This window comes from Pseudochaenichthys georgianus, chromosome 6 (genome assembly GCF_902827115.2).
Source record: "Pseudochaenichthys georgianus chromosome 6, fPseGeo1.2, whole genome shotgun sequence".
Taxonomy (NCBI): domain Eukaryota; kingdom Metazoa; phylum Chordata; class Actinopteri; order Perciformes; family Channichthyidae; genus Pseudochaenichthys; species Pseudochaenichthys georgianus.
The window spans coordinates 32270720-32290801 of NC_047508.1; the positions used below are offsets into that span (position 1 = coordinate 32270720).

Sequence of the window (20082 nt, forward strand, 5' to 3'; positions counted from 1 at the left end):
GCCTTGTAACCCCTCCCCCGGCCCTGGCGCGAGCGTGGAAATATGATTGGCGGCGATTTCATTTGAACAGGACGACGCAAAACGAGAAGCATCCGGACCCAAGTACTGTAGACGGAAGGAATGACGTATTTGCGGTCTACAATGACAGAGAAGAGACTGTAAAGTTTGGCTGTTCTCAGCATTGAATCAAAACGCACTAAAGCTTTGGATCTTAATCAGTTTGAGAGGCGTTTTGCTGAACAGAATGGTAATCGCCGCATCATAACAGTGATTGACAGCTGATAGGAATAATATGATTGTTAATATTATCATATTAATTCAGACAAACTTCGATGAGACAGTTAATTAATGTACTTATTGCAGCAATCTGCATACATTTGGTACCCCTGGTCTAAGAGTGAAACAAACTAATTCAGTTATTGTCCAGTTAAAATGCATTCAATTATGTCTGCCATCTTATATATTTCTATTTAAGGCTTTACTGATGTGCCACAATAATGTCACCTAATGTTATTCAGTTAAAATATCAATATTTTGGCTTTCCAAGTTAACATTGACTGCGATTAAATCAGCATATACTTCCGCCAGGGGATGCCACCCCTCAAAATCTCCTGCCACCCTCTTGCCACCCCATGAATATTTTTTCTAGATCCACCCCTGAGTAGGCTATATTTTTCGTTTCGTTTAATAAATTAATTTCAAGACAACTTTGGGAATTTGGGAGTTTGTTTTGAGATTTAAATAGATTTTGAAAGTGGAGATAGAGAGAGAGAGAGAAACAGTGCTGTCTGCTTAGTAGCAATACTGTAGCTCAAGCCTTTATGCAACTTAGGCCTATCCATTGTTTATGTTACTTATATGCCTGTGTGTCCATCGTTTTGAGTCTGTGTGTGTTGAGCGCAGCACCGTCTGCTTTTTGCAGCACAGTAACTAAAGCATACCGGTAGTTTTTTTGTAGACCTGTCTGCCCGTTTTGTGCACGTGCGTGCGTGTGCACGCACTTGTGGCATTGTTTGGGATGACCTAATTCAAACACCGTCCGCCGTCCTCTTTGAGAAACATACACAACGCAGACAGACACCGGTCACAAATGTATCAGATAGGCTTCAATTTACTTTTGATTGTCTATGATTAACTATACAAAAATATCGGCGTTTTAACACTACGTTTATATATGTACTTATTTGTATGGTTTGCATATGAGGTGGTCCGCGAAAACCCTTGATAATAAATAGTGGTCCACATAAACAAAAAGTTTGAGAACCCTCGATTTAAACTATTGTATCCGTGTAATTGTAGATGTAAAGTAGAGATGTAACTGTTCATTGCCTTTATTTTTATATAAATATGATATGGTATTAGTGAAATGTTTTTACTATAACTTAAGCTGAAGCTAACAGTAATAACTATAAGATATATCTGAAATAAATAAGTGTACTGAAACAAATACCAATAGCTGTATTGCATTGTTTTCTTATGCGCAATTACTTCATACTGTCTAGTATCAACCACACTTTGAGAAGCACTGAAGTAACAGACTGGCCGTTTCTCAATCTCGAGGAAACTGGCTTCCAAGCCAATATTTCAAGGATACTACGTCATCGGGTGCCGCCGAAGGACTGTTCCAATCTCCAGTATACTTGGAATTCCACCGAGGCCGCGTCCTTGGTTTGGGGGTAATTTCGAGGCTGCACATGGGTAGACTTCGCGTCCTTACAATCCCCACAATGCTTTGCACACGGACCAATTTCCCCAAATCTGTGGCGGAAAATGTAAGGCGGGGCCTCTCATATGACGCACACCTGCACACTTGCTAGCCTGTTCCACTCTTCGTTTTCCCGAATGCCAGGAAGGATTCTTGCCTAGCTTCTGAAGCAAGTGACTCGGAAGACATGTGCTACCAAGCAAGCATCCTCGCAATTGAGAAACGGCCAGAGAATCAGCACCTTTGAAACAGGGCTGAAACAGAGGGGATTATGTGATGCTGCAATGATCCGTTTGGTATTTCGAGCCAAACACTTCAGAGACATGTTTTGTATATATCTGAGACCTGTAATATATTGATGAAAAACAGTATAATAGTGGACCTTAATATCACTGGTATGAGATGTGACCACAGACAGGAACACACCGTTTTAATTTGAGGGTCCGGCCTTACAGTCGTGTCAAGATTTGCTTCAGTCAACACTTGGAGTTTGTTGGATAAAAGTCTCAGACCTCTTGAGATTCAGAATACGTTTTGCAGAGTCATGGAAAGGGCAAAATGGACGATATGCATACAGATAGTGTTGAATCATATTTGTGTGTGGTAAACAGCACCATTAGTTTCTTTTTTTACCTATAACATGAGGAGCACGTTCTTGATAGACTTTATCATTAAATACTAAAAAAATACATAAATAAAACATAAAATGATAAATACTTTCTTAAATCTTCATGTATATGAAGTGTCTAAAAAAAAAGAAGGTCCCTTCTTGTTGATGTTAATAAGAAAATATACATTAACAAGCAGTGGATGGAGGAGTACTAGGACTGCTAGCGCCCTCATGAGGCGAGTTAAAGGATTGTTGGCTCTTACATTCATTGTAGTCTACTGATAAACTGGGCTGAAATGATCATAATTCACTTTATATTGTACACACATGAAATGGTACTCTACACAAAAAGCATAGCATTTGAAGCTGTAAGCAGTAAAGTTAGAAAGTGCAGCGTTTGTGAGATGTTGGACAGATTGTTGGATTTATGATTCAGTTTGGTTACAATTCACTACCTCCAATGGTTTGTGAGCATTATTGACTGCCCTCAGCGTGAATAGCACAGGAAGCAGAGCTGCACATTTCTCTTTTGATTAGAGCTGAGCTCCAGTATATTGTAAGGAGGAAGGGAAGCTAAAAGAAGTCAGCTGGACGCTGTTCGACTCACCTTGAGCTGAACAAGTATTCATACATTCCCAAAGCATAAAAGTGTGTTCATTAATAACCCTGTTGGGAAAATTGTAATCACATGTTCGGTTCGCTTGTTCAGCCAGTTTCATAAAGTTTTATCTTCACAATTACTTTTAATTTGAGAAACACAGGGTAATGAATGTACATAAGTCTACTTTGGAAGTACAGTAATCATTGTTATGTTGTGTTTAAGGAAGTTGAGGTACAGCAAAGAAGATGAATTTCATTTATACAACAAAAAAAGGATTATTAAAAACAATACCGGGCATGCCTGATTTTAAATTAAAGAGAACAGTAATATTTATATGAAAATGAAAAAAAATCTAGTAGATAAAACGTTTTTTTTTTACAAGCTACATATAAAATGTAGGCCTATTTTTTTGTATCTCTGTTTGTTGCAAGATACGTTTGCCCATAACTCTTGAGGAAAAGTAGAAGAAACATTTGTCAAAGAACCAAAATAACTAACAAACTGCCCCTTAAGATGACAATAAATTGATAAAAGAGTATGTGCCAAACCAGGTTTCACAGAGGTCTGTTAAAAGTGAAAAATATTTGCTCTAAGAATAGTCTAATGCAAGTCTGAAATGTTTTCTTTAAAGGCCTAAAAGTTAAGTCACTCTCGGTCTGGCCTTCCCAGAAATAAAGAAAGTGTGTCCATTCAACCGGTCAGCTGCTGGCAAATATCAGAAAAAATGTATCCGACATGTCGTTTTTAAACAAAGTTTTGGATCAAACTGTGAGACTGAAAATACTTGTAACAGACCCCAGGGACGTTTTGTCTTCTGCTACTCCTTCACTCGTCAACAGTGCTGAGCAGCATGAAGTTTTAGCACGCTCTGTCTTTTTAAAGAGTCCCATTTTTAATCTATAGACATACTTTTTGTTAGATCTATAAGCCAACCTTAATGTGTGTTTAAATAAAAAAAACTCCAAAGGGACCTGAAACAAATTAAAGATGGAAAACACCTACAGTACAGAGCAGGGCTGTCCTCAACTAAAGACATTTTAGTCCAATTGGAAAAGTCGACTAATCGATAATTTTTTTTTCTTCATCTGTAGAGCTACATTTTCTCCACAAAGAAACAACGCTTTCAATCGTGTGTTTATCGTGCGCCACAAAGTGCCTAAAAAAATAAATAATCATGAAAGGATACATTTTGAAATGGCAGCCCTACTACAGAGAGAGGAGTGAAAACAAGCTCCAAAAGAACATTTTGAAGGAGGTGTCGAAAAACACGCCAACCATCCCTGCCTGTTAGCAGCCAAGAGAAAGGATGAAGGGCAACTAGGAGAGACTGAATGAGTAACACCTGTTGAGCTTGACTGAACCTCAGTCCAGATACAGTACGCCCCCCCCAGCCCTGCAGCTCAGCAGGCCCGCATAAACCTGCACTCACACTATTTCACTGTTACAGTCCAGCTACTTTACATATCCAGGCTGTAGGTGTGTCTCCAAAGTGAGCAGAGCAGGGTAAAGCAGAGTAGTAAACCTTGCATAGTGCTGAGAGTATCTACCACAAGTTTCCCTGCACTTCTTCAAATCATGATTTCACCTGATGAAGGTACTCTGCATGATTGCATCTATGTGGCACAATACAGCTTCTGATATTACATCGCTGTTTAAATACTTTACACACCCAATACAATTCAAACATGTGGCCCACAATAACAAAGGGCAATAGCTGTTTTCATTTTTATTAAAGTGTTATTTCTGGTAATAATGATTTTAAATTGTATGTCAGAAATAGGGAAAATGCCAAACACATTTCTGCAAAGGCCATGATGACATCTCCAAATTGTTTGTCCTAAACCCAAAGATATTAAGGCATAATTTACACTTAAACTTATCCAGACAAAGAAAAAGAAGAACCCTGTTAAGGTTGGGAATGACTTTAATCAGTTCAAAATCCCAGGTTTGTAATAATGTCACTGATTGTAGTAGCTGAGGCCTTCATCAATCTTTAAATATTAGCTTAATCCAGACCACAATGCAAACGCATGAGCAAATCCCTTTGAGTCAAGATAAATAAGAATGTATCAAAGTTATCCAATCTTTTTTGAGTTTATAACAAATCCCTCTTAACTTGTTTTGCGTTTGAGTCACACGGGCTGTGCAAGAAAACAAAGCTCAACAGAAACAGAAATGCATAATGAACATCGTACTTACATTCATCAGGTGGACAGAGACACGACTCCAAGTCAATGTTTTCCAATGAACGTGAAACATTTGTTTATAAAACGTCAGATTTAACATCTTTACAGGTGGACAGGTCGACTGGCCCAGATGAATTGGACGACAGCATCCATCTTGTTTGATGTTTTCCCGCCTCCTAGTGGCCAACAGCTCCAACAGCACTACATTTAATAAAACGATTCATTCAGCCAACATCTCTTTTTTTTGTGACCAACTTTTTATTGTTTTTTTTTTTTTTTTGCCCTCACAAAAGGGACTTATACAGATACAAATTATATAGACAAAACAAAAAGAAACAGAAAAGACAAAGAAATAAAAAAAAATAAAAAATAGGGAATCCCTTTCCCATGCCACCCGGTCCCCCCCTCTTCCCACCCATCTTGCCATTTCACAGCAAATCCTACCTGATGTTTTTTAGCAATAGTCTGAGTTCATCTATATATTATATATATTATAGCATAACAATTTATACCATAACAATTTATCCACATAAAATACATTCATACCTTTTTTTTTTCCACATAACATTTCATCTGTTTAAGCTGAATTGCGATTAACTCCTAATAAACTACAATTGCACCAAGGTGTGCGTATATGTACAATCATCATTTACATGAATGATATTACCCGATCAGCAGCTATTTGAAGAGCCTCTAATGTTTCCCCCTTAGCCTTATTAGCAGAAGCGATTGACATCTCTGAAATTAGTAGGTCATGGAAGGATGATATCCATTGCTTAATAAATAAAGTATGTGGGGGTTTCCATTGTATTACTATTTTTTTTTTGGCTGCTGATGTTAAACCAGCGAAAAGCACCCTTTTTTTTCAGCCAACATCTCTTGAAACTGGTCTGTGTAGTTAAGTCAGCATTAGGTTGGCATATTCACATGAAAACATAACATAGTTAATTTAAAGCACATATGCCATTTGTCCCCAGGCTAATTCTGAGCAGTGAGCATGGCAGCTATCAGAGTAACCAGCCGACAAATTAAGAAAAACAATTACCGAAGAGAGAAAGCATTACAGACCACATATACCTATATTTAATTTTCCTCCCTAGTGTTTTTCCTCACATGTCAAAAGAATGTTGGACTGTTAAATTGTTCAGAAGGCATACATGTTGCTGCTGTGAACAAAGTGGGAGCTTGAGCTCTGTCAGATTATTTAGTTTTTAGTTTAGTGTCTTACTTTACACCATACGTGCCACAATCTTGACAGGTTTATACAACCAACATCTGAAATGTTTAGACATGTTTTTCTTTGTTTATTCTAGTGAAAGTGTATTCTGTGAAACCACTTCTTTAAAATCAGGGGCACATTTTCTACTTTGAAAAATCTGTTACTTCGCCATATGATGGTTTGGCATCTCCACACTCGGAACCATAGCTTATTAATTCTTTCTTTATTTTGTATTCAATTATCATGGATTTTTCTTGCAGGAAAAGAGTCAATACGCTAATACATTCAATGGGAAATTGAGTCCATTATCACAATAACACCAAGAGCCATACTGTACATACGTGCAGGGCCAGCCCTCGGCATAGGCAGTATAGGCGAATGCTAAGGGCGTCAATCCATAGGGGGTGCCGAAAATTGGGGAGGAAAAAAAAGCTAGAAATTTAAAACATTTTTTTTTTTTTCATAACACAATTTCCAGATTCTGAATCAACAAAATACATCTTATTATCTTATACTAACAGAACTATGCCAAAATTGCGTACAGCGCCCATAAACTATGGCACACCCCCCCAAAATCAAGTTGAACTGCCCCAGCCCCAGTAAAAACCAGAGGTTTATGTGAAATTGTTCTTTTTTTGAAATAATGGTTTTAGTGTGCAATTATAGGTTTTAATTTTGTATTTGTGTTAATTTAAAATAAATCAAACTCCAAAAAAACGTATACAGCTTCTGTGTGCTTTTTGGAATTTACTGTGTAAGCGGTCGCAGGGGGGAGAGCTTTAGAGAGCTCTCTCCTGAAAGACTGAGCGGCTCTGATAACCTCAGCTCAGTGAGGTAAAGGTACACCTTTATATGATCATTATAGTTATAAAAAAATAAGAGAATAGGTGAAAAACAAGTATAAAATACTATATGACAGCACAAAAAAGTTGTTATTAATAAACAAGAATACAGTTTGAAAGGAGAGTGATTTGTAAAATGTCCATAAAGAAAAAGAAAATCTGCTTACAGTTCTGTTTCATATGGGTGTTGAGAGATGTATCCATAGATTTCCTAATGTTGCTCTTAAAGTGCACCAGAGTGCGCCAGCTAAAATCTTGTCTAGGGCAGCAAATTGGTCAGGGCCGGCCCTGCATACGTGGACTATAATCACATTTTATAATGCTTTGGCTCATCAATATATTAAGTCAGCTTTTGTGTTTCAATACTTCAAATGTCAAAAAAGTGCAGCAGAGATGAATGATGTGCTTTAAGATAGATCAAACGCTAAGGCCACAAGGCTGCAACAAATAGCAATAGATTATTTTATGGGGCTTGAAAAAAGTGTTTAAGCTTTGTTTTTCTCCTAAAATCAGAACGTTTTTGTTCTCCCTCTTATAAAATTGAAGCAATTAAATCTGTTAATAATGAATAAAACTGCTGGACATTTTTTTATTCTCACACAATGTGGTCCAACATGAATGTGATGCATATTGATTACCATGTCGACAACACTAAACTTAAGGATAATTGTATTTATGAACATGATCTGAAATTGTGTTGGCAGTGTGAGAAGTAAATAAAACAAAAACACAAGGACAGTCATTTAGAATGCCATTTATGTCATTGACTTTTCAAGAATCTAATACAAATGCATACACATACATTTCACCACCTAAAACCACATTATAACCACTACTGCAGTAAACAGCACCATACAGATAGAAAAAGAATCAGAGGTTGGCTTTCAAAGCTTAGGAGGGGTCATTAAGAGCCTCGAGCTCACATGCTCACAAACTATTTCATACACATTCAAAAAGAGCATCCAGTATGTACACAAACACACACCCACACACACTCACTCACACACACACACACAGGGCTTATGTAACACAGCATTAAAGAAGCGTGGCTGTATAAAAGGCATATTAAGGGAGGGAGAGGGAGTGTTACAGTATACAGTATGAGCAGGAAAAGGGAAACAGCCAAAGTGTACATAACACACATTTTTTTTTTACAGTTAAGCCAACTTTACTTAATATAAATATTCTTCATCCAAAAGTCAGTGCAGTGCCTTCTGCTCAGGCTTCACCTGGTCCTCATGCCGTGTCCACTTTACACCCAGTCTGTGCTAGACCTGGTCCAAAAGAATTACTGTTTCCACTTTACACACAAATCTTTTTACATCAGTTTTGTCTTTATGATTTATGTGTGTGTGTGTGTGTGTGTGTGTGTGTGTGTGTGTGTGTGTGTGTGTGTGTGTGTGTGTGTGTGTGTGTGTGTGTGTGTGTGTGTGTGTGTGTGTGTGTGTGTGTGTGTGTGTGTGTGTGTGTGTGTGTGTGTGTGTGTGTGTGTGTGTTGTTTTGGCACCCAGTACCTCAAAAGTCCAGCTGTGAAGTACAAGAGTTTGAGAGTTTGTTTTTCTAACAATTAGCCAATAGAAAAGGAGATCAACAAATTTACAAATGTCCATTTTGTTCTTTTCTCCTGAATTCCCTTTTTAGAAAAAGAAGTTCACAGGTGGAGCAGCTCTATTGGATTCCCCTGAAGAGACACATCGCAAAGACCATGGCAAAGAGCTGAGGAAGGAAGAACATTATTATTATTAACAAGGAGAAGAGACATACTGTAAGGTTGTCTTTCAAAATTGTGACATGCATGTGAAACCAGCAGCAGTATAGTTCTCACACTCTGGATTACTATTTCCCTTGTTCTAATTTCATTATTATCTTAAAATGAATGGCACCTCAGAAAAATGTGAATAAAACATGATCTTGTTATAGACTGAGGCTGAAGTCGAATAGTCCATTTAGCTTATGAACGGAGGTTATAAAGGAAGTTTGAAACCTCCTTTCCTTTCATCTAGAGAATTCGAACGGCACTTATAATGGCTGCCACTGAGGGACTTCCGGGTCATTTCACTCCGTTAGGAAGGTTCCTAAGATAAATGGACTATTCGACTTCAGCCTGAGAATCTTATCTATGTTCCTGTAGCACCAAGTCTCACCACTAGATGGAGATGTTCCCATACAAAGGGCTTTTGAAGAACACTAGACACATTCAGGAAAATATCCTCAGCCTAATGCAGAATTCCTCATTTCTAAAATGAATATTCACATCACTGGAGAGACAAAGAAAAGGCTGCATATGTGATAAATCTACTAAAATGAAAAACCGTCATACCTCAATGGTCAGCACCACAATGGCAAGCGCTCCAGCCACATAGATGTACAGTTCGAAGTAGTCAACAACTGCAGAGTAACAGCCCTGAGGACACACAAAGAAGCGACGATCAGCAGGGAAATCAATCGGCTATAAACTTTCAGAATTACAGCGACAATTAAAGTAACATCACAGCTTTAATTGAGGGAGACTCTGAACAAAGGCCTGTTTGAATGAGAGGGAAACAGGGCTCCAAAGCCTCAATGCCTGTTAATGAGGGCTCTTTGTGTGAGTGAACAGAGAGAGACACACATTGTGGGACATCTCTCATTGTTCTTGTGGTTTAAAGAGACAACAGGTGGAGAGTGTGGTAAAAGCCTCTTCCTATCAGCTTCCACTGTAATTACATTTCACTCCAAGGCTTTCTTTACACAGATGGAAGCTGGGATATGGGTGTGCATGTGTGCAACTGTGAAGCACAGCTAATTTTCACATATTCATACACTCATTATCCTCTATCCTTGCACACACATATACGCTTCTTGAAAATTCAAATGTTCCAATATATGCACACGTACACAAACACATACACACACACACACACACGCTAAGATGCATACATACACTGGTGTCTCCACACTATAACACATAGTAAGATGGTCTCCCATGACACCCAAGAGCACTAATCAGCAATGGAGGAGTCTGAAAGTCCCTGGATGTCACCCCTCAACTGTCTCCCGCTCTAATTAAGGCTGGAGGTGGTTTCGAAGGAGGGAGAAAGAGAGAGGACATGCGAGAGAGAAGGTGTCGTAGTAGATGTCAGAACTTACCTTGTTATTGCGGAACATCATATTGCCCAATAAGCACTGCTCCTTGTTGATATAGGCCAACTCCCCGGTCTGACTGGCATGCTGGCAGCAGGCTTCTGGCACCATATGATTTTGGTTGATCATCCTGAACAGACTGTCCTTAAAATCCTCTGGGCTGTTCACCCCACAGCAGTCAAACTAATGGGAGGAGAGAATAGGAGAAGAAACCCTTATTTCTGAGTGCCTGTTTGTGCACTGGCCTGTGGTCCACTGTATACGTGCAACAACCTAGCATGAATATTGACCTAAATGTCTAGGGGTTTTATGTATAAAATATAGCCTCACGAGGCCAGGCTGAAACATTCCGGTTTCCACATACTGTTGGAGAAAGCAATGAGTTGGTAAAAGCTACAAAGCTGTTTGCCATGTGTGCTGAGGCCTTACTGTATTCATGACGGCGTTCCATGTTGAGGTGAAGACATCAGTGTTGTTGTAGCCCTGGTAGTGTCTCTTCAGCTCCTTGGTGAAGTACTCTCTGGTCAGCTAAAGGAAATAGCCGGCGAGAGCACAGGTTAGTGTCACCACAGGGAGGATATCTGTTTCTTTCACATCAGAGAAGTTGAGGTGAGTGCTGAGGAGACTTACATGCTCCCGGAAAATGAAGGCCAGGATGGCAGCAGCCAGCTCTGCTAGGAATATGAGGAGGATGAGCATGAAGAACTGCAAAAAGACAAACCAAAAAAGAGAGAGTTGGACACGGTGGATGAGTGGCAGAAATATTCAGTCAGTAAAAATCACATTCTGGCTGTGCCCGCTTCACTTAGCATTAACTATGCATGAGGCCTGTGGCACAAAGACAAATAGAAAAGCATTTTGCTCTTTTGGCTTGACAGTCCCAAAACTGACAGACAGAATAATCAACACATATGCACACAAACGGGATCAGTTACAGGACTACGTTTTGAATTTGTCGGCTAACTCACAAAGAGGAGCAGACACTTGTTTTCGCGGATGGCTCCACAGCAGCCGAGGAAGCCCAGGAGGAAGAGCATGCCTCCCATGCCCAGGATGATGTAGACACCAGTGAATAACAGGGGGTTCGCTGCGATAATTTCTCTGAATCCTGTGGGGTCCACCAGTACCCACACTCCCACTCCCAGGAGGAAAGAGCCCCCCAGCTAATGGAGAAAAGGGAAAGAAGACAAGAGTTAGACAAAACAGGAACTGACTGCATTTTAAAAATTGATGGGGATTCAGTCGGTATCCCCGGTGGCACACAAAACATTCAACAAGATGTCATATAATGGAAAATAAATGTGGGCTTTTTGCTGGAAAAAATACAAGCAATGCAAATCTCTAAAAGGTTGGGCGAGAGCTGACGGCAGATAAAAGGCTAGAAATCTACAGAGCCATAATGCCTCAGTGGGGGGTTGGTGAAGATATCTATCCTACTTTAACTAACCCCCCAACCTGCTAAAGAAACGCACATCACTGCAGCCTCCATTCTCTCCATCCTCCCTTTCACTAAAACCCTATCTGCAGCCACTGTGGGGTGACTCATGTGATTAAGGAAAGAAGGTATTGAGGTAGGGGGTGGAAGAGATCTGAGCTTGACACACTTCCACTACAATCCCCCCCTTCCTGTCACAGGGAGGGACCTGGGTCTCAACAAATGAACACCACTTCTATTAGAGGAAGAGGTGATGGCGTGAGGAGAGGAGGAAGCCATTTTGAAAGCTCATTGGGTTTGATAAAAGGCTGTTGTGTGTCATTAATGTCGGTAGAGAGAAACAATCGGATGTCAGTGCAAAACAGTGGTTGTTATTGAGTGATTCTAACAGTCAAGTTCATTCTTTGCTCTGCTGGGTGCATTATTACCCCGGCCTTGAACAACTGCGTCTGAGTAGAGTCTCTAAACGGTTTGGTTGCGCTTAATAAAGCAGGAAAAGAGACAAACCTTCTTACTTAGACCCTCCCCCCTTACAGGCTCAGACTAACAGGATTACCCTTGATTGTCTGATCAGGACTGATAAACTCAGGTGCCACTCAAACTCTTCATGGCACGGTGCGCCTCAGATGTGTGTCAGCACACTCAAATCTAATCAAAAGAGAATTTGATAGAATCAAGATTGCCTCCCTTTAATGAAATGCAAATGTGGCTCCATTAGTCAGTCAGTAAGGGGCAGCCAAAAACCCATTTCAAATCATTAGATTGACACTAACTTCAGAGAAGGCCAGATTAAGAGTCACAGAGAAAGAGATGAAAAATACTTACAAAGATGAGGAAATTGAAGACAAACATGAGGTACTTAATGCAGCTCAGACAGTCCCCCTCCATGGTTGTCCCCCTCGCTGAAGCCTCTCCCTGCCCCTGAAAGAAACAACATCAACATTAAACAGGCCACTTAATGAATCCTGGCAAATGCTCACAGTATTCCCATTCTGCTGCGTTCTGGATAGGCATTCACGAACCTGCCAAGAAAATAATACTCTGCACAAACCTGCTCACATGTTTAATGAGTTCTGCCACTCAAACACACACACACGTTCATTTGGTCCAATTTCAGCTGGAAATCCTTGCTCTATCCCCTCAGGCGCACGGTATCAGCTATAGTCTCTCAGCAATCCCACAAGTTTGGGCGACACAATGTCATCCCAACCTGACACAACTCATCTCACCACACACCGTGACAACTTATGTAATTTTAAAATGTGCTTTCCCCTATCAGCACTTCCTATCTTTGGACAGATGGGGTCCTCGGGTTCAGAATGACTCGAGGGGCTGTCTATCTCAGAGTGTTTTAAGGATATGAGTCCTGACTGGGGCTCAATGTGCATTAACGGTCAACATATGGCCTTTACCACGGAGCTTCTTCTACTTAATGTAATGAGAGGTAGGAGCCCTGCGCTCCCATCAGCCGGCCTCTATCTGACAAACACACTTTCCCTGATGAGGGCCCGTCCTGGAGGCACTCCTGCCTAATGAATAACGCCTCTCCAGCATTAGGAGACAACATAGGGGCCTCAGTATCCCTGACCCTTTATACCTACATATCTTTAATGCACCACAAAGCCTTCACTGAAGCATTTGTTTAACTTACAAAGCTTGAAATTAACAAGATTTTTGCCTCAGGGAGGATGGGAATTGTCTAAGGAATCATCTCTATATAATATGCAAAACTGAAGAATAGAAAAAAATCCATTGGGAGGATATAATTGCAGTCTCAGTGATAGAAGAAAATTAATTATTTGGCAGAAACGAATCGACACTCTCTGCTTTGTAGTTGTGATTATTAATTAGCTCTCCCATAGTGATAGCCAAGATTGAGGCTGCGTAACAAGCGGATTAAAAGGTGACTTCTCTGAGGAATTGTAAATAGGTTTACGGAACCAGGCAGCCCGACACTGTCATCTCAAATTGAAAACTAAAAAGTCGAAATGCATTTTTGTCCACTTCTCTTGTCTGTGCTTTGCTGCACGTCCGTCAGATGTAATCTCATAATGTTCAGGCAGTCTCTCCGATGTGTGAGGTGCTGTCACTCCTCTGGGCGCTCCGTCTGCTTCTCTGAGGCGCCGCTGTAGTTGTGGTTATGATCGACGCAAACTTTGATTCCTGTCCGTCTTTGAAGGACACCTACTGTCACTCAAATGTAATTCAGCCTTGACCATCTCGGAAATTCACATTTTTAGGTGAAACACCTCTCACTGTATTTAACATGAACTGCTCCATTGCGTGCTGCAAATTTCACAGAGGCATGGCAATTCTGGGAATAAGAAAGTCGTGACCCATATCTTTTCCTGGTCTGTTTTTCTTTTATTATGGTGTGCTTGCACCGGTTTGTTTTTCCTCCTGAATCTAATTTCAGGTTTTTTGTCTTATTGTAGGCTTGTGTAAGTTGCCGTGACAATAAAATTAAACAATTCTGATGAAGGCGGTCTTTGTCTGCTGTGGGAGCGAGCTAACGTAGAATGAGAACATTTCCCTCCCTCACCAGCCTGAGGGCTTATTATTTTTCCTCTCCTCCTTTCCTCCCCAGACCCAAGGAAATTGATTTAAAGCTATGGTTTAACACCTCCCCTAAATCATAATGATATGCTTAGGTATTGATCACCCTCCTTGTGGTTGTCTGAGAGCAACCAGCAGCCTCGTAGCCCGGGATGGGTTTTAATTAACCCCCCCTTCCTAAGCCCCACTGAAACGCCTAATAAGGGCACAGGGGGTATTAATTGAGATTTGCATACATTATATTCACAGGGAAAAGCATAAAAAAGACCCTTTCTCAGCCCTCCTGCTCTGCACTGTTAGTCCTGGGCCCCTCTGAAGAGTTTGACTGTATTTATTGGAGCAGGGGATGAAGAGGCAGAATAAGGGGGGGAGGAAGGGGAGGAAAGAGTTCGATGGAAAAACTCTCAGGGCTCAGCTCAGATCTCATTCTCCAAACAAAATGTCTGATTTCTCTTCCAGCTTCACCCTTTAGCTCTTCGCTCCCATCACAGGGTCAACCGAACTGTCAGATGTGGAGCCAATGTTCTCTTCTACATTAAAATGCATTGGATGCTTAAGATTGAAGTGCACTATACAGGCCTTTCCCGGCTCCAAATAACAAGCCTATGGTGCAAACCAGCAAAGTATAAATCAAACCGCCACAGAGACCCTGGAGAAAGTGCAGAGTAAACAAACTGGTCTTTCCCTACGAGTCCCATGGGATCGCTGGTCCTCATCGATCAAAGGCCAGCTGGAGTGATCAGACCTCTAAGTCTCTCTGAATATTCTGCAGAGTGCATTATGGAGACAAGGGAAATGCGGTTCACACCCCAGGAGCTGCGTGTCTTACAACAACATCGACAAATTACCACTATAGATTATAGGCAGATCTTCCTCAGGTGTGCTGCTCTGCTTAGCCAGCAATGTGTGAAGATAAGGAGTCGTGTGGCATTGTGTTTGTATTGACTAGCAAAAGAACAACCATTAAAAACAGCACTGCTATATTTGCAGACAATGTGTTTGTTAGCTGGGAAATTGGATGGATGTCCTCAATCTGACAATGTAAGAGGCCGTCTTTGCCGTGAGGTATCCAGTAAATGCCAAATCCATCTACGTCTGCAGCCTCTCTTGTTACTGACATCACGAAAGGCCACACGGCTCTAAGATCCCTTTGTTTACTCTTGGCAGACATCAATCCACAGCCTGCTTGGGCCGTGGAGCCAGGCATGGTTGAGTTTGATAGTGGATTAATGAGCAGTGATCCTAAATTATCCTCACAGTACCGACAGAAGCCAGAGCTCTGTAATGAGGGCAACCCCGTCTGACCTACATTCTTCTCAGTATGAATATGAGGAATTATGACGCATTCGCACAGGCCTGTTTTTGTGCTAAACTCCAGAGGTATGTTTCACCGGCGTCTTCACCATCATCCCTGATGGTCCTGTTGGCTCACTGTGGTTAAGAGATAAGAAAGACATAGGACTACATTAAGAGTACTCCTTATATAAATAGGACACCCTTGGGTTGTTCTCTTTGAAGTTGACACGATTAATGAAGTGAGTCCATATTCCCCTGCTTCACCGGCCCGGACAAATGCATCAGCACGACAAGGACACTGCGTCTGCTCCTCGCCAAACTGTCGCCACCATCCAACCCCCCACCAACCAGCCAGTTCACTTCATCTTGAGCGTGAGCCTGCATGAAAAGTAACCATTAATATTAAGGCCCTGTTGAGAGTGTAAGGGTTGGAGCTTGACCCTTTTAAATGCCGTCGACCCTCTAAATGATCACCTGGGGGAGGCACACTTCGTCCTCTGGCGCCCTGGTGCCGTGCGAGCAGGTGTGTGGTTTCATCTACTGTATGCCACTCTAAAGCTCTCCCCCCGGGGTGCGCTAATACCCTCTGACAATGACACTAAGGGAACACACACATGCCAGATCAGCCCTAATCTCAATTAAAACCCCATTTTCATATTTCTCCATGACTTCCTAAATCAGCACGTAAACATCCGAATAAAGACTGCTCTCCTCTGGCAGAGAGCAGGGCTCCCCTGAGGCGCACCATGTCCCTTAATGAACCTCCAATTAGGAAAGAGTGAGCCCTGGGCTGTGCTGTCACACGAGGAGCTTTGAAGTGTACTGAATGCTAAGCAGCTATAGCACCGATGCTGCTTTAGAGGGCATGCAGCTTGCAGACAACAGTGAACAGCCACAAAGAGAAAGTGTACGAAAGTAGCTCAAAGGCGACCGGGCGAACAGTGTGTGGGTTTAGCTCACTCAGGAAGCGCAGCGCAGAAAAACAGCCGGGTTGGAAAGTTGGACGAACTGCTAGACTTGAGGCAAATGTCCTCATGTTGGTTCGATGCTCTGGTGCAGACGTTGAAATGCTCTACCCTCAGACCGGCTAAGCTTAATGAGTTTTCACAGTGCATATAAAGGATTGGCAAAAATGATCTGCTTCTGCACATTGCTAGTTCACCACAAAAAAAGAAGTGTCTGATGAATTTGCTCTGCCTTGCAATGCCATTTATCATTTCAGACCATTGTTGCAATACGTGCAGTGAATACATAGCAGTTCTTATCTGTTCCTGAGAGTGGCGCTCTCCTGACCCATTCAGTTTGGAAATGAGATTGCGTGAACCCCCGAGAGCAGAAGTGCTCTGACCGGGCAGCTGGCACACTCCTGAACAAAAGGCTGATTAACGGAAAAGGCTCCCAAAACTGAACAAATGCACAGTCAGAAACTCACTGACCATGTGTTGTCAACTGCACTGCAGGCCACATTCTTGACATCCCAGCTGGGCATACGTCCAGCTGTTCGCTCAGTACTAACAGTTGCTCATACTTCTACACTGGAATCGATTCTCCAGCCGCTTAGATAAGACAGAGTGGAGGGGGGAAGGGCCTCGATCGCTTCTTGGTTAACTCGGGCAGACGACATGTGATTGAGAAGAAGAGAAGAGTTTGGTTTCTTTTGAACACTAGTGTGTGTGTGTGTGTGTGTGTGTGTGTGTGTGTGTGTGTGTGTGTGTGTGTGTGTGTGTGTGTGTGTGTGTGTGTGTGTGTGTGTGTGTGTGTGTGTGTGTGTGTGTGTGTGTGTGTGTGTGTGTGTGTGTGTGTGTGTGTGTGTGTGTGTGTGTGTGTGTGTGTGTGTGTGTGTGTGTGCCCGCTCAAAGCAGAGATTCTCACTTAATTGTGTTGCCACCTCAATCTGGCTGAGTGTAGATACAAACTGGCTCCGCAGGCTGGATCAATACCAGACTCGGGCACATGGTCAATGATGCATTGATCCCCTTGAGTTCAGGCCCGTAGTCCTGTGGTTGTCGGGCAGTGAGGGCATGTGGTAGTGGCACACAATGAACACATAAACACCTAACCGCCTACTTCATCTCAGCTCTGTTTTTTCCCACAGGACGCCTTGGAGGATGAAATATTGCTGTTGGGGCTTTCCAGAAAAATAAGCTCCAACTCAATTCAAAACTAAATGCTCGATAATTACCATGAGGACAACAGGGATAATTATTTCCCTGAATCTTGTATTTCTGCCTTTTTCTCTGCAAGTTGCCGCCGGAATCCTCTTCTCATGTCAGGGTCACGAGGAGTTGAATCAATACCAGTTGGACAAAAAGTTTGCAAACCAATCAATAATCTCACCAACTCTACTCTGTCCAGTGTTGTGGACCCTCAGGCAAGAGACAATTAAAATGTTGGTGGTGTTCTCTCCGGACCTTGTTTCAAACCGTTCTAGTCAAGGCTATTGTCTTTGCCAAATCTCCATATAAAGCGAGTTTACATCACAGATGGCCTCGGCAGAAGTAAACAATGTCAGATTTAACAAAAATAGACAGCACTTTCAGCCTCAGGGGACTCGACACAAAAGGAAACCTAGGAGGGTAAACATGAGCAGAATCACTTAATACACACACAAGTGCTTGAATGTCACCAAATCCGCACAATGGACACAAGCATATGCATAAAACAAATAATCAGAGTTGACTTTCTGACGGCTCCAATACACAATGTTGTGAAATCTGCCATGGGTTGTTTTTAGCAGATTTTGGAAACTCTTCAGCCCTCCAATAGGGACTCTGGTCTCCAAGGCAACCCGGATATGTGGTGAGAGTGGCCTTTGTCTGCAGATCAGTATTTGGCATCGCCACTTAGCAGTAGTTCCTGTTAGAAAACAAAGGGGAGCAGGGCCGAGCACTTTACGACTGGGGGACAGCCTGGCCAGCCATTTGTCTAATGAGCGATCACTCACACCCTGTTGCAAGGCCATATGTTAGTTTGAATTCAGCTAGTTCCCCTCTGTGGTACATTTCATCACTTTCTGATGATGACTTTGTGAAAGAAAAGTCAAATCTGAACCTTCATACAGTCAACACAAGTTCAACAAAGGAGAAACAGCAAAAGTAATTGTGTAACCTCATTTTTCTTACACGCACAACGCAGGGATTAAAATAAAAGCCTTGAGGATCAAACATGTGAATATTTGTGCCACAGATGAAAGAGATAACCTCATATACTGGAGGCCCCATTGCAAATAACAACTCCATAGAAATAAACCAAAAGTGTGTTAATGCCTGAACATGAACAGCAGCAGAAAATGCAGGATTCTTTGATCTCACCTTGCAATTTGCTGCAGCGGAGGCACCTTGTACTGTATGTGGTTATTAATTTAACTATGACTGTGAGACAGTGTGATTAAGGAGCAACCGGCTAACACCATGCTTGCTCTAAGCAATTATCAAAGACATTAAGAGGATTCCTTTGGTTTATTACAGGTTGGATCTTCTTCTCATTTATGTCTGACCAAATCATCTCACCACAAGGTCCATTTAGTTGTTCTGAGGCTCTAATTGTATCACGCCCTCTTGCATATGGAGTTTGCCTCTTTGCAATTGTGTGAAAAAGGTTCATTTCCTTCTGACAGCTTCATTAACAGCTTTTTCTAAGGTGAAGAACTTTGCTCACTACCGTTTCAAAGCTTGAGAAGGCACTTTAATTCTTTATAATCTATACTAACTATGAAGACTCTGTAAAAAAAAATGAGATTCTGAAGTCATTAGAACTTTGTACGACGAGGCCAAAAACAGAAACATGTCAATGAGCCAAACATTTAGCCAGGCAATCGAAATCAAATTGTGAGCAGCAAATAAATGTTAGCCGTTAAACTGTTTTGGATGTTAATACCTAAACGTTTGGGTAATATATAAACATCTTGCATTTTTATTTTTCCTCCTTAACCTTTGTTTCACACATACGGTCATCTGACTGTTCAGTTTCTTTCAGCATGTTGTTGTGTTACTAACTCATTAAGTAAATACGATCTTATTCAAATATCTCAAAAAACAAGACTTTAATTGTTATAAACCAGAATTGTCCTTTAAGTCAGTTCTCATCAAATTCAAATGGATAAATATTCAGGTTATTATCTTAACTGTCACTTTCAGATGTAACACACATGTGTCTGCTTGGCTGCCTTTATGGTCATGTGCTATGACTGATTACAGCTGATGTGTCTGGGTCTAAACTCCCCTTTAACCTTTCAATCTATACATGTCTGCTGCTCAGCCGTGCCTGGAATACTAATATAACAAATGCCAATGCAAATCCGAATTCAACAAAGACCAGTGATGGCCTGCTGTGGAGGGTAAAGGACAAAAGCACTTGTCTGCCTCTTCGCAGGACCGGCTTTACGTTCTGACTTTCGCCCGCTCCGCGCCTCCTGTTGACGGCAACAATGGCTTTGCGCCTTTGCTGTCAGCATCTTCCTGAAAAGAGACTGTCAACAAGCGCTGTCTGCTGTTTCTCTCGCTGATTTAA

The 20082-nt window shown here is 41.6% G+C and overlaps 1 protein-coding gene across 1 annotated transcript in view; it reads right to left on the bottom strand.

Moving 5' to 3' along the window:
• Positions 1-7901: 7901 nt before the first annotated feature.
• Positions 7902-20082, bottom strand: part of LOC117448738 (tetraspanin-18B) — a 32910-nt gene continuing 20729 nt past the window's right edge. The window contains exons 3-9 of the mRNA XM_034086114.2: positions 12547-12642; positions 11255-11449; positions 10917-10991; positions 10716-10814; positions 10293-10469; positions 9484-9567; positions 7902-8879 (exon numbers count right to left, since the gene is read on the bottom strand). Of these exons, the coding sequence (XP_033942005.1) occupies positions 8832-8879; positions 9484-9567; positions 10293-10469; positions 10716-10814; positions 10917-10991; positions 11255-11449; positions 12547-12642 (774 nt within the window). The 3' untranslated portion in view covers positions 7902-8831. The remainder of the gene's footprint in view (positions 8880-9483; positions 9568-10292; positions 10470-10715; positions 10815-10916; positions 10992-11254; positions 11450-12546; positions 12643-20082) is intronic.